At 35.2% G+C, this 15,429-nt stretch overlaps 1 protein-coding gene across 12 annotated transcripts in view; it reads right to left on the minus strand.

Annotated features, from left to right (window-relative positions):
• Positions 1–15,429, minus strand: part of LOC124273374 (zinc finger protein rotund-like) — a 229,285-nt gene that overhangs the window by 94,049 nt on the left and 119,807 nt on the right. The window contains exon 1 of one of the 12 annotated variants that reach the window (XM_046708623.1): positions 1,137–1,287. The exons of the other annotated variants lie outside the window; for them this stretch is intronic. Within the exon in view, the coding sequence (XP_046564579.1) occupies positions 1,137–1,185 (49 nt within the window). The 5' untranslated portion in view covers positions 1,186–1,287. Of the gene's footprint in view, positions 1–1,136; positions 1,288–15,429 lie in introns of those variants that run through there. 12 annotated transcript variants of the gene reach the window in all.

Below are 15,429 nucleotides of genomic sequence, written 5' to 3' on the forward strand. Positions count from 1 at the left end.
AACCAACACGGTCACTTGATTGCTTCACTTGTTAAACCCTACATGCCATAGCATCAGTCCAAAATGACAAGACCCTTATTTAATGATCAAACCAAAGATTTATCATTGGCACTGCCTCCTTCAATACCATGTCACGCCACTTACTGAAATATGAGAATATAACATGGAATCTGACCCTCCTGACAAAACACCTATTTTATGACCAAACCAAATATTTCACAATAACATGAACAAGATCTATCCACATTTGTTACTTTAAGCTTCACAAAACAATAAACTGCATAAAGTATTGCATCCTTGAAGTAGGAGATTTCTGATAAACCACACAGACATCAAATCTTGATAAGTTACCACACTGCACAAGGATTTAGTTTCAAATGTGATTCAACCAAGCCCATTTTGCCATTTCAAAAATTATAAATTTGAGCTGAAAACCATCATAAACAGTTCCCAAAAAGTAGTGCTGTATTAGGTGACAACCTTGGCAATTCACTGTCATGCAACAGGAAACAGCATTTTGTTAATCTCAAATTGTATCTACATCTTTCTTCATAATCAACAAAACCGTCAGTTCAGTGATGTTTAAAATATGACCAAAGCTGGACACAATTCTGGTGATGCTTTTTACTGTAAAATGATATACATGTATTTACAATATGTACTTTTACATGCCACCACTGCTTTCCTGCCCAATTAAAATGAAACCATGTTGATCACCTAGGAGCCTCTGTGCAAACAAAGTTTCCGATGCCAAGGCCCAGATGTTCAACTCTATCAACGTCATCCCCAATCTATACCGTTAAAGATCGGTTCAAAGCATGAGTGAAACAATACCAAAGAAAACGCCCAAATTCTGTGAGCTCCATGACAACATTCTTACACCACGTAATCAACATCGTAAAGCTGCGAAGAAAACTGTAAGATAGTGAATAATACATTCTAACCATCAACAAATTAAAGAACACACAATCCCAAATCCTAAATATCAAAGCAAAACATGAAAAACCAACAGTTCCTAGTAATGTTTAACCAAATTAAATTTTTCCGACTACCTCAACAACTGTATGCATATCAAACAATTACAAGAAATGTCTATTTTTAAACTCAAAATATGAAAAATGAAATAAATAACGTACCTCCAGCATCCTGAAAGTCCTGATAATAATAGCCAATATTTTCATACATTCCTTGATACCTGCCGTAAAAACGTAGGCGAGCACGAGTCGATCTCTTACATTAAATGACACTACTCTAAAGTAAGAAGAGAGAGCAGAGCGACTGCCTTGCTAGTGTCAGTGGTAAAAGCTTCTACTGTATTGATCAGGGAGACACTCTTTAAAAATGCTTGCTTCGACTTGCTGAGGCACACAGCATGAATTTTAATCAATACATCGTACAGGTTTGAATGAATGCAAGGAGGTGCAGTTCGTATGAGGGAAAGCAGGTTCCGTTCCTTCGTCAAGCAGGTTTTTTGTACTTGTAGACCAACTTACACAATATTTTATTTCTAAATTGTCTGTCATGTCATTTTAAATGATACAGTGTTAGAGTTAAAATGAAAGGCAATATATAAGAAAGGCATGTTTTTTATACCATTCAAATGGATATTTTTTTAACCAACAGCCATTGTTCAGGATAGTTACGCCATGCCTCTATGTTGAAACTGGTTTAGGTTTGTGTTTTTTAAGTATTATCATGAATGAAATTAGTTTTAAAATCCGTTGAAATCCTTTAAATGGGAGGTATGCTTTTGAATTTTTGTAAATTATGTTTCTGCTGAGCATTTGAATGTGAATTGTGATTATTATTGGATTATATTGAAAGGAGAACCCTTATTCTCGATAATCATACATTTTGTGTTAAAATATAATACATTTCGAATGACATGAAGGCAAAGGATTATATAATATCATATGACATGCATGTCATTTGGGGTTTTGTGATTCATATAAGCTTATGTTGTAGTCTACTTTAGCAGAGATTTCTCATGCTTATGCAAAGGGTTTTCTGGCATTTGTTTCTGTTGATGACTCGTTCCTGGTCGTTTAAGAGTTTGAACGTATCCCACCATGAATGATGATGAATTTTGAGATTATCCCCCTGAGCATTAGTCATTGAAAACATCCAAATTATATGCCTTGAAGGATGAAACAATTGTTTTTGAGAGCTTTCAAATATTCATATTTGTAGTTTAAATTCAGCATGAGGTTTTCAAGGAAAATATTTGTCAAAAACAACATATACCAATTCACCAGCCGAAAGTATTATTTTTGAAATACCGATACCCATTTCCTGTACAGAAAAAGACCACTTTCAAATGCACATTCATATTTCTTTAGTCTATTTTACAATGTAGCTTTGATATGACATTAAATAATCTGTCGACCAAAAGTGCATTCTTTCTACTACTGATTGATGGTAAAAAGAATCAAACTTTTTCTTCTTTAATAAAACACAACCAACAACTACTGACTACTTTTGAATGCTTAATTTTACACAAATGCATTTAATACTTAATATCTATTGAAACTTGTTTAGTCAACAGGGGTATTTTTGGTCACTTGTTTATAAACATTAAGGTTTTCTCTGACTTTTTCCGGAATCATTCGTAGGTAGATTACCGATAAGTACATAGAAACATAAATTATGCAAACAAATATTTGAGTGTGGTATTTTATCTTAAAATTTGTTTTAAATGTATTCTTAATCTGAAATGACAAATTAGGTCAAAATGTTTTCTAATGTAGCGATTGTGGATGATTTCTTTCTGAATGGTTATGTCAGTGATATGAAATGTCATCAGAGTGAGGGATCTTAACTGTACAGAAATAGATCTGTTATCTCGATCAAACGATAGATACCATATCTACAAAGAACAATGTCTGTGACAAGACAAAACACTATCTATCCTCTACTGACTTTAGAATAATTAGGATCTTTCCACTAAAAACACTTTATTTTGTTCAAAATTAATAGACTAAAGAAGAAATCTTCAGAAACAGAATCAGAAACAAGGGGACTCTTTTTGTTGATTTTTGTTTTTGTTTAAAAACACAGGAGAAAATTGGGATGGCTTGGGAAAGCTTCAATAGGTTGTACATTTTGTGGCATGTGGGGCCTCGTACCAGCTGTGTGTGTGACAAGCACACACATAAAACCTAGCAATGGCCCTCAAGAAAAGTCACTGTTTTACAGGACCACAAATGTAATGAGTTAGCCAATGTCGGGAGGTATGTTTGTTGTCATAGTAACTAAACTTTTGAAAGATGGACAGATTGGAATTACTCATTTAAAGTTACTGTTCTGTTAAAATACGGATTAGAATTGATGAATGAAGCAAAGAGTCCTAGTCAGGCTGCTTTGTTGTTGGTGTTGTTTGTGTTGTTGCTGCTGCTGTTGTTGTTGTTGGTGTTGTTTGTGTTGTTGCTGCTGCTGCTGTCGTTGGTGTTGTTTGTGTTGTTGCTGCTGCTGTTGTTGTTGGTGTTGTTTGTGTTGTTGCTGCTGCTGCTGTCGTTGTTGGTGTTGTTTGTGTTGTTGCTGCTGCTGTTGTTGTTATTATGTGCAGTTTTTCCTCATTATTCTTCTTCATTTGCACTCACTCACTTACCATATTTTTCTAAGTAATTCATATCACTGTTTTAATTCATTATCATTATTTAATAAATCTAAACAGTTTAAAAGTATTACTCAAAAGCTAGGAACAAACATTGGAGCACATATTCAGCAGAAATGGATATTTCAAGAACACTAGTCATATGTCAATCTTCGGTTCCAGTCCATCGATACTAATTTACAAAAGCAATTTTCTGTACCTACAGTCTTTGTGAGCTTGCACTGGCTGTTATCAGTACTCATTTGTAAAGTATCAATTTCAGAGATAACAAACTTGCTTGCCCCTAAGTATGTATACTGTAATGAAAACAATTACCAGTATGATATATCCCAGTTTTTACACGGAGAGAAGACAGTGATCGGACTTATAAGAGGTTTGAGATTACAGATACTTCTACATTATGAATAAACAATGACCCAGATTTGGATCCATAGTTTACAAGTGGGCGTGGTTTTATAGAATTATTAACTTTTTGTCAGATTTTTATCAAAAAAACTTTGACAATTAAGTAATTATGCAAAAATCACAAAATTTATGGCCCTTCTGGAAATGGTTATAAAATGTATTTCAGATGTTATGTGAACACAGTGCTAGAAAGGAAAGAATTGATATTTTGCACTAGTGCTGTTTTTCATACAACCCGGTACCATTAACTCTGGGGTGTGGTGATGATAATTCATCATCTAAACATATAATTGGTAAAGCCCAGGTTTAAATTTTTTTAAAGTGAGTTATTCATTTGAGAAAAAGATATTTCTAGAAGGACTGATAGATCTGCATTTTAGAAAAAAAAGTGCTGCTGGTTGAAAATGAGGAGGTTAATTTAAAAGAAGGAAGCATGCAATTATTTGAATTAGGATTGTGTGTTTCAGGGTAACAGCACCATGGCTATATCAGGAAGAGATCACCATGAGTGGCATGTTATCGGATTTAAATTACAGTAGGTAGTTTTCAGGGTCGTATATCTATAAATGTCAGCACGGTAAAACAGTTGTTGAAATTTGAAAAGGTGCAATTTTTTATTGCGCTGGGTGAATAATGGATGAATAATGAAAAAAATATGAAACAGTTTCACTGAATTAATACAGGTGAATTCTTAATTCAACCTGTTCATTTTCAACACATTTGTCACATCATTAATTAAGGTTTGACCAAGAACAGAATTTATTTTTTTCTATAAATGCATAAAGGCAATGGCGGAACAAGTTCTCAGAATATTCTAAGTTATCAGGTGCATTAACATGAAAAAGATTATTGTAACACACAATCACATCATGTTATTATACCTGCAGAGAGAAGATGTGATATGGTTGATTTATTACTGTTTTTAACATGCATTCATTGTGTTGACATAAATCCAATTTCTAGTAATCTATTATCTGGGAAAAACTAAATTACCTCATAAATAATAATCAAAAAGTGAAAAAAGATGAAAATATTAAGGTGACCATATAGTCTAAGCTGAACTTATGATTGGTTTGGTGATATAGAAACAAATTTAGAAATTGTCAGTAATATTCGTATTTCTAAAATTTCCTTACTCAATACTGAAACGGAACAATTATCCTCTCAATAACAAATTCCTACAGATTTCATTTTTTTATTTTCAAACGAATAGAAGAAACATTTCAACAAAAAAGATAAAATGTCCATTTTATCTATCTTAATAACATCTACATTACACATTTATTTCATTTAAAAAACATAATCACATAGCATCAAAAGAAATTTCAAACAACAGGTATAAAAGTAAAAGGTAAATTTGTAAATAATGAGTAATAAATTTATTTCTGACATCTTAGTAACAGAGCCCAAATATAAAAGATATGGAAGTGATGAAAAGAGTATGGATGCCATTCATAAAGCATGTAAAGCTAATGGCTCTTGAGACTGGGCAATGTAGATAAAATGACGATGCTCTGCTCTGCTTGTCATTGTCTTGATATATTCATTTATGTGAAATCAAGTCAAAATGATACCATCAAAACTGTTCTCAAACACGCAACAGAAACCAGTCGTAGATGTAGTCCACTGGTTTTACAGCTATTTTGCATGATAAATCTTCTCCCTGCGTTCAATTATTGAATAGACCGCATGGCTGATTTCACTGACCTTTGAGTGACATTATTTTGCTAAACTGTCATTTTGAAATTCCACAGTTCCAAATTTGAAATAGCCCCTATGACAATTAAGGATCATGAAAAAGTCTGCGTGTATATGACACTTTTTACAGTTTGCCCCATCATGGTCTAATATTGAATCATAGTTGAATACATATGAGAAATTTCAAAGGAATTCTTCTTAATATGATCATTTACTTATGATAATTCAAGAGTGCTTTCTCCAGGCTCTTGAAAGTCAAAGAAAAAAAGCCATGAAACTACCGACAGATGCCCTCAACAGCACTCTTGTGGAGAAATAGAAATAATTCCCCAATATCATGGGAATAATATCATATCTGTCATATGCAGGTAGAAAAAATAAAAAGACCTGACCTATTTGAAGGTAGTGAAGCACAAAAAGAGAAGGGTTTTTTCATATGACTTTTACTGTTAGTGGTTCCAGTTTCTGCAAGGAATTCCACAATTTCATCTGACAGAGCATTGACATGACCTTTTCAGCAGGGGACTATTGTTTTTAGGGTCACTGAAGAAATCAAAGTAGCCCTGTATCTCATCTTGTCCAACACTGCATGGAGACATTGAGATGTATAAGTTGGATGACTGTTTCCAGGATTGTTAACAGTGTCACTAGATTTGTGTCTGATTTCTGTTTAATTGCCTGTAAATTCCCTGTAAAGGTAGCGAGCAGTGCATCAGAGAAGATGGAGGGCCCTTGTCAACCACCTTTATGTAACAGCCAACAGTGGCTCCCCTCTCCATGCAGGAAGGAAAGGACTCAAGCACATGAAACAGTGATCCTGTGAAGACCCAATGCAAGAGAAGTTAGAGCCTTATGTAGTCATCCTGGTTCTGCTGGTTGATCAGGCAGAAAGGTTCAGTGCTTCTGGAGTTGGTAAAGAGAGCAGCTTCTGAATAATTCCCAGATTCCCCTCCAGTTTCTCTTCTCCTGACTCCCCCTGACTTCACTGACTTCGACTTCCTTCTGAGTCACAACCTCTCTCTCCTTCTGACTCCCACTGAATCTATCTCGATTCCCTTCTGAGTCCCAACCTCTCTCTCCTTCTGAATGCCCCTGACTTCACTGAATCTATCTCAACTCCCTTCTGAGTCCCAACCTCTCCCTCCTTCTGACTGCCATTGACACTTCCTCCAACTCCAAGGAACTCCCCTCCAGATTTCCCCAGACTCTTCCCCAAAACTGTTTTTGTGACTCCATACTTCTTTCTAAAATCCCTTCCTAAATTCTTTTCCTAAATCCTTCCTGAATCCTTTCCCTATATCCCATTCTGAATCCTTTCCTAATCTCCTCCTCATTCCTTTCCTAAATCTTCTCCTGAATCTTTCCTAAATATCCTCCTGAATCCTTTCCTAAATCTCCTCCTGAATCCTTTCCTAAATCCCCTGAATCCCTTCCTGACTGCCTCCACACTTCCCTCCTCACTCCCATCCCAGATCCACTCATCAGCCCTCTTCCAACACCTTCCCTGAATATTTCCTGAATGTCACTCACTTTTTGGCATTGACAACATGACATCAATTCCTGGAGAAGTTAAGGGCATTCTCTTACTTAAGAAAAGCCACATGAGCACCTGCAAGTAGCAGCCCCTTACGGATGCCCTTCTCATTATGGTGTGCGAAATCAAAGAATCCTTACTACAGTCTGCAACATTTCTCTCTACAAGATGTACCTATTTTTATCAAGCTGATAAAACTCTCTGGTAAGAAAAGTAAGTACAACAATAAAAACATTTGTAACAGCTCTATAGCATAGTATCTCCATTTTACGTGTTTTAATACTATAGATAGTTATTCATATTGTAGCAATTATCATTCAAAGGTTGCTGAAACCCCTTGAAATTCATGAATTTTTTTCTGAAATACATTGACTAAAACAAGATATCCACTTTGTGGAATTATTAAAAGATTATACCAACCCTAAAAATGAAGAATTTTTATTTCTAAATACATCAACTAAAATAATAGATATGGCTTGGACATCCTCTGTGTTTCTGTGATGTAGAACATTTTATTGCTGCTATTCTAGGATGAACATTTTTATAGGATCATATAATTCTTCCATTATTGAAAAGGTTGCCTGAAAAATGTTCTGCAAAATTTAAAAAAATATAACTTTGTGTCTTTTATGAATGTGTCACAAAGCTGACATGGCAAAAGGTTTTCTTGTCAGAGATCATACCACACACACAATAGACTCTGTCTCTGCTGCCCTCTTATCAAACGGTATTTCAGTACTTGCAGTTTGAAAGCGTCATATATTTGACGTAAGAAAATGTCAAAATATGACAATCATGCAAAAAGGAATAGTAAAGAAAAATTCCAGAAATTTCTAAAGGAAAATGAAGCTATATTTCCTAATCTTGGCAGGATAAACAATGCCATTACTATAAATTCACACTGTAATCTGTTAAAAAGAAGACATTTCATAACATCTTAGCTTATCTGAAACCAGTCTATTATCCAAACTTCAAATTCAAAAAAGGATATTTGAAACAGGAATTTAAACTTATTACTGACTGCAATATAACAGAGTTAAAAAAAAACATCACTACATTTTTTCTAAAATTATGTCCAAAACATTGAGTATTTGGGCATGAGTAAAAGCTTAGATTTTTATATCATTAAGTCAAGTGTCATTGTGAATTGTCAGTAAATTGTTTTACCTATGCACCAGCTGATTATCTGCCTGACAGCACAGCATCCCAACAGCAACCACTAACCCCTTGTCACCCACCACCCCCCTCCCCCTCCTTTCCGATCCCCTCAATCTTGTCCTCAGGAGAGCTTGGCACATGTGCCCCAGTTTACATAGGATTAAATGGCTTCATCCCCAACGTTTTTTTAAAAATCAATCACCAGCAAAAACCCACGTTTCTTTACAAACCTTTAACAATACACACACCTCTTGCCCTCATACAAACCATATGCCTCAATACTGTTCTCCTAACAGCTTTATCATACAAACTATATGCCACAATACTACTCCCCTAACGACTTTACCTACACAATTTTTCAATATAAATTGCTAATCAAATCACAGATATCACTGAGGCTGTCTCCTCGATATCAATTTAAGACGCTACACGGTACCTCGACTATTGTGAAGCTTGTACGTATCCCATACTCAATTACGTGGGTGTCGAGCCCACCAGCCTGTCATTCACAAAAACTGTGATTTACCTCCACATCTCCCTGCGAAAAGGTTGCTAATAGGCTTACAAGTACTAAGGGCTTCATAATTGACCCCCGAAGGATCCTTGCCAGTGGATAAATGATCATATCATGGTGGAAGCTTCCTCTGTTTTTGCATTTGTAGTGAAAACCATATTTCTTACGTCTCACTGGCTTAAAAGGAATGATCTCAAAAGGAACTCGTTGGGGATGCTTTAAAGGGACAATTTGACTCTGGATGTAACTCATGGAAGTGAAAGTATGTGTTGTGACTGTATTGTACATAGTGTGATTATATTATATTCTATATTATATATCGGTAGACACATTAACAAACATGCCAAGGTCACAGCATATTTTACTGCTTGTCCATATAACCGTCCTGTTTGAGTAAATACATTTTAATGGATGTGTGCAGAAAATGTGATGCAAATATTTTTTATCCATAAAATGAATTGGTAATAGAATGGATGACTAAATGGATTATATTATCTTTTATTTTTTTATGATGAAATGAAAAAAATGATCAAATGATCACAAAATAAATGGCAGGGGTATTCTATGGTGTTACCTTAGGTTAAAAAGTGTTAAATATTTATTACGTCAACTTTCCCCATATATTTTTCTCTCATGTCTTTGATCTGCACCAGCACATGCCCACAACACTACCTGCATACCCCCACAACACCACCTGTATACCCCCACAACACCACCTGCATACATATGCCACTATCCACTAGACGACAAAACACAACTGCTATGATGTATTCACCCCACTAGGAGCCAATACACAACTGCTATGATGTATTCATCCACCTAGAAGCCAATACACAACTGCTATGATGTATTCATCCCACTAGAAGCCAATACACAACTGCTATGATGTATTCATCCCACTAGAAGCCAATACACAACTGCTATGGTGTATTCACCCCACTAGAAACCAAACACAATTGCTATGATGTATTCGTCCCACTAGAAGCCAATACACAACTGCTATGATGTATTCATCCCACTAGAAGCCAATAAACAACTGCTATGATGTATTCATCCCACTAAAAGCCAATACACAACTGCTATGGTGTATTCACCCCACTAGAAGCCAATACACAACTGCTATTATGTCTTCACCACACCAGAAGCCAATACACAACTGCTATGATGTATTCATCCCACTAGAAGCCAATACACAACTGCTATTATGTCTTCACCACACCAGAAGCCAATACACAACTGCTATGATGTATTCATCCCAATAGAAGCCAATACACAACTGCTATTATGTCTTCACCACACCAGAAGCCAATACACAACTGCTATGATGTATTCACCACACCAGAAGCCAATACACAACTGCTATGATGTATTCATCCCACTAGAAGCCAATACACAACTGCTATGATGTATTCACCCCACTAGAAGCCAATACACAACTGCTATGATGTATTCATCCCAATAGAAGCCAATACACAACTGCTATGATGTATTCACCACACCAGAAGCCAATACACAACTGCTATGATGTATTCACCCCACTAGAAGCCAATACACAACTGCTATGATGTCTTCACCCCACTAAAAGCCAATACACAACTGCTATGATGTATTCATCCCACTAGAAGCCAATACACAACTGCTATGATGTATTCATCCCACTAGAAGCCAATACACAACTGCTATGATGTATTCACCCCAGGTGTGAGTCATACTAAACATTTGGATAAAATTCTTCAGTATGTTTTACGGCAGCAGCTGTTTTTTAATATTACAAGAACAATTGCAAGTGTAATCATCATAAACAAAACAACAACAAGCAAAAACGTTCCATTATATATTCTTACAAAATAACCATGCATATTTGTCAATGCATGTCTGAACTCAACCTTGTGGTAATCCTACTTGTGACTATCATCAAATTCTTTTGAATTAATATGGATATATTCAATTATAGTTAATCAGTTTACAATAATCGATTGTGCAACTGCCTCATCCAGTTTCCAATGCTGGTACACTGTCATTCCTCTTCTTCCTCACTAATTCATTCTGCATTTCCTGTTACCTTCTCTCCTATCTCTAAAACCTCTTAGGGTGGTGGGGTAGCCTAATGGTTCAAGTGTTCACTCATCACACTGAAGACCCGGGTTCGATGCCCAACATGGGTACAATGTGTGAAGCTCATTTCTGATGTTCCCCACCGTGATATTCTGGAATATTGCTAAAAGTGGCGTAAAACCATTCTCACTCACTCACATACCTCCACCCTTTTCTCAACCACAAATGTTGTATGTATTTCGCCATCCTTTGTTCTTTCATCCATTCAACGTCTTCATTTTAACACTGATGCATTGTTTCATCTCTCTCTCAAAAGTACCTACCAGACACCTAGCTTTAAGACCTGTTCGATATTCAAAGAATTAAAAACTCAAGGAAGAGATTAAAACTATTTTCAATTAGATGTCCATCATATCCCATCATGTACCAACGGAATCTGGAGCACCGAGTCCTCCCGCAGTACTGCTTTACTTGTCATCTTCTGAGAAATCATAAGAGTGGCCTTCAGACCTAATTCCATGTTCTTCTGATTAATAACATTCATTATAAATTTTGAAAATTCTATTAAAATATACACCCGTGGGAAATAGGTAAGGATATAGGTCTCTTGCAAGCCATGCTTGTTGTACGAGGCAAACAAATTGGATTGTGTGCTAGATTGGGAGACTCATCATGTCCTGATTGCGTGGGTTGATGCCTATGATGGTAATCCATGGATTGTCTTGTCCAGATTTATATTGATTTAACTGGTTTCACTGGTTTTAAAGTACTTCTTCAATAAAGTTATATTTTCATTGTTAGGACCTGTGCAAAGTCCATCATCATCATCATTCACCCTCCTTACAAACACCTATTGCCATTTTCTGAGTGAGTGAGTGAGTTTGGTATTATGCCACTTTTAGCCAAATTTAGCAAAATTCCACCATTATGACAATGGGGGACACCAGAAATGGGCTTCCCACATTGTACCCATTTAGGGCAGACACATCAGGAACAGTGGGCAATGATCTATGTTGCTGGGCTACATGACACATAGTCATCCATTTCACACAGGACAATTCTTCATGCCTTCAATAACTGTGTCCACACAATGAGAAGCCATTTTCACCATCTAATACTCATTACATACATTACTAATGAAATAGCCCTACAAAGCATTTACATACTTCTTTTCACTTACAAATTTTCATTTCATTTATATAATTTAAGATTCAAAGAGGCAATTTGTGTTTTTACAACCAAAGAGAATACTGCTTCCCAGCCAAAACAATTCTTTTTTTAAACACAAACAATATAGGAATATCCACAGAGACAATATGTTGTGATGGTTTCATAGCCTCATTGGTTACAGCATCCATAGAAATTAACACAACTGGTATGCATTATCTCAAAATTATACAAATTCAATTGACCATGTCAAAACTTTACATCATACCCAAATATTTAATTCTGCAAAGCATATATGTTTTAATCCTAAAAATAAGTTGCTATTAACAAACATATGTTACATCAATTCTGGGTTGAATAGATAAAACTAAAACAACACGTGTGGCCCTTACTGCAGATCAATAAGCAAACTGAGTACTGCAAAATATACAGACATTTGTTTCTTTGTCTGCTAACTAATAGATTCAGGCCTACCGAGCCTCATTACATCCAAACAAAAGAATTATATACAACCATGTGTGCACTAAACATCCATGACTATTCTGAACACTTTGGGTGCAGGGTATCAAATTGTACATAACACATACACAAATACAAGTAATTTATCTTACCACTATACATCATACATACTACTGTGTTAAAATAATATTGGTAACACTATCCAAAAGAAAAAAATAATTAAACTGTGAATTTATTTTTACATCAACGTTTCTATAGACTCATTTCACTATAAAGATTTATATAATATTTCCGATTATGAATCTCGTTTCTCTTTGATTTATAGTGTGTATACAAAATGACAGTTACCAAACATTGTGTTCTCATATTGGCCGTGACAACAAAGGCTTAATATGAAATCTATATCTCCCAATATGTATGTGTACCGGAGGCCTCACACACAACTGCTATAGTAAATTCAATGCCCAATGAAGTTCCGAGAACCAACATTTCAAAAATCTGCATCATTCCAATGATGGTCCTACAGATGCCCCCTTTAACACTCAAAAACATTCACTCTGTCAGTCCCTTTAAATCTAGACTTGTTCTGCTGTTATGTTTGTGAAGACGTAGTATTTTAGTAACCTAAAAGGAATGCATACATATAAAACATTTGCTTCACTGTCTCGATATACTGACTGCTGAGAAAAGTAGAGCAAAATATCACATAAACTTACGTGGAACTAGGAAAGTCTTTCTGGTAGGACCTACTTAAGAATTTACTGATCTAAAACTACCCAAGAATTCAATGTCTTATACATGTGTTCTCTGGTCTAACACTACCTCTAATTCAATGTCTCGTACATGTGAACCTGAGATAAAATCTACAGGTAAATAGCAATTATATGTAACATATGATTAAGTCAAATCAAAACAGCCTTAGACTTTCAGATATAAATAACCTTTTAAATGCTGACAATAAATACTAGAGCTCAAACAATGTTCACTAAACCTTACAAACTAAACTACCCTTCATATATTTCTCCTGAATGTACTTAAATCACGAGTTTTATGTGCTTTGTTCACGAGTTTAAGACAAGTGGCATACATATCTGGCACCATTAGTTGTACTCAATACTGCTGACATTATGCCTCATGACTTATACAGTATTTAATGCCTTGAACTACAACCCTCAGATATAAACTATGTAGTATTGATGCTTTTCTGCGTACTTGACCCTATGAACTAAAGCCCCTTAATACTTTGGGTATATATGCCTGAAAGGTTAATCTCATATCTCAAGAAGGAATGACTTTTATTGAGATATGATTGCAATTCACAAGCATCTTGTGAAGTGCTTAAAGCTTCTTATGATATATTACCATTATACCTGTGGGTAAATAGTATTTAGAATTATCCTATTTTGGAAATGCACCATAGGGTTCTAAATTTCTCTCAAATCGCTGCTGTCATCTTGCATTTCAGGACATTAGGTACTGTTTCACATTATATTTCTGTTGCTAAGAAACCAGGTTACATTTCCTTCAGTTAGACTGTTGATCAGTTAAGTGTTGTATTACATGAAAATGTGATATAATCATTACCATTAAATCATTTTCACTGTCAATTTTTTAATTTAAAGATTGCAATTTTATCTTCGTTTTGCCACGCTTTTGTGAAATATTGCAACAGAAGATGTGTGTTTTTTCAATCAAGCACCCATTTTTTGTCATCTTTTGACCCAAAGTTCCAAACACGTGATCTTAGTTTTCACGCCTCTGAGGAGCTAGGAGGCTCAAAACTGCAATTTAAAAATGTAACTAAAGTTTGAAGTATAGCTGAAGCACACAATTTGAATCAACAAGCTGTGAACCAACCAGAAATTTTCTTCCAAATTTTCATTACCTAATTACCTCAATCACTTTGGAATGATATTTTTTTAGAAAAAATTATGGGCTTCACTGAATTCATGATATTTGGTAATAAGCAGTGCTGTTTCATTAATTTGTGCATTACACTTGTATTTGTTAATCTTAAACGGAATACAATACAGCCAACCGGTCTCTTCATCACTGAGCTGAGAGCAAAAAGGAGACCGGTTCTTGTCCTTGAACACATAATGCACCCACTGTAACACAAGCTTCATTGGTACCAACCTAGTCCATATTTTGTGTCACCAAACCATTTTCTAACTTTCAAACCCAAACCATCACCATATGCAATAGAATATTTTCTACATATTGATAAGCTATTTCATCAACAAAATATAACTTGCAAAATATTCATGATCCACTTCTAATATTCCAGAATATAGTTCTATTTCAATGTGTTGTGCAGTTATTTATGAAGGTAAATGCTTGACATAAAAAAAACTGACAAATAAGCATAACCAATTTTTTTTTTGTGAGTATTAAAACAGAAATCATGAATTGTAAATTCCTACATGTGTATGTATAAAAAACTAACACATCCATTCTAATTATATTCAGAAACATTGTGGCATGGATCATATTGTGGTATTAGTAGAACCGTGGTATTTTGCCTTTGGTTAGGTATACCGTAATGCAAAAAAAAAACCATCGGTATTTTGGTTTTTGCACCATTCTTCTATCTAACCATAAAATGACAGTTTTGTTCATTGAATTTAACAAAGATTATGTTTTTTTCTTTCCATGTTATTAAACAATGTAAGGTTTGGCTCTTGTTGTCAATTTTCTGCATTATGATTATATCTCATATACCGAAAACGAAGGTCGTGTACCTCAATACGTACGGTACCATGGTATGAGCGTACCGTTTCACCCCTAATAGGTGGATATGTAAACTGACAACTTTATGAAGTTTCA

The sequence above is a fragment of the Haliotis rubra genome, unplaced genomic scaffold (genome assembly GCF_003918875.1).
Source record: "Haliotis rubra isolate DU_JTF1 unplaced genomic scaffold, ASM391887v1 Scf18, whole genome shotgun sequence".
Classification (NCBI taxonomy): Eukaryota; Metazoa; Mollusca; class Gastropoda; order Lepetellida; family Haliotidae; genus Haliotis; species Haliotis rubra.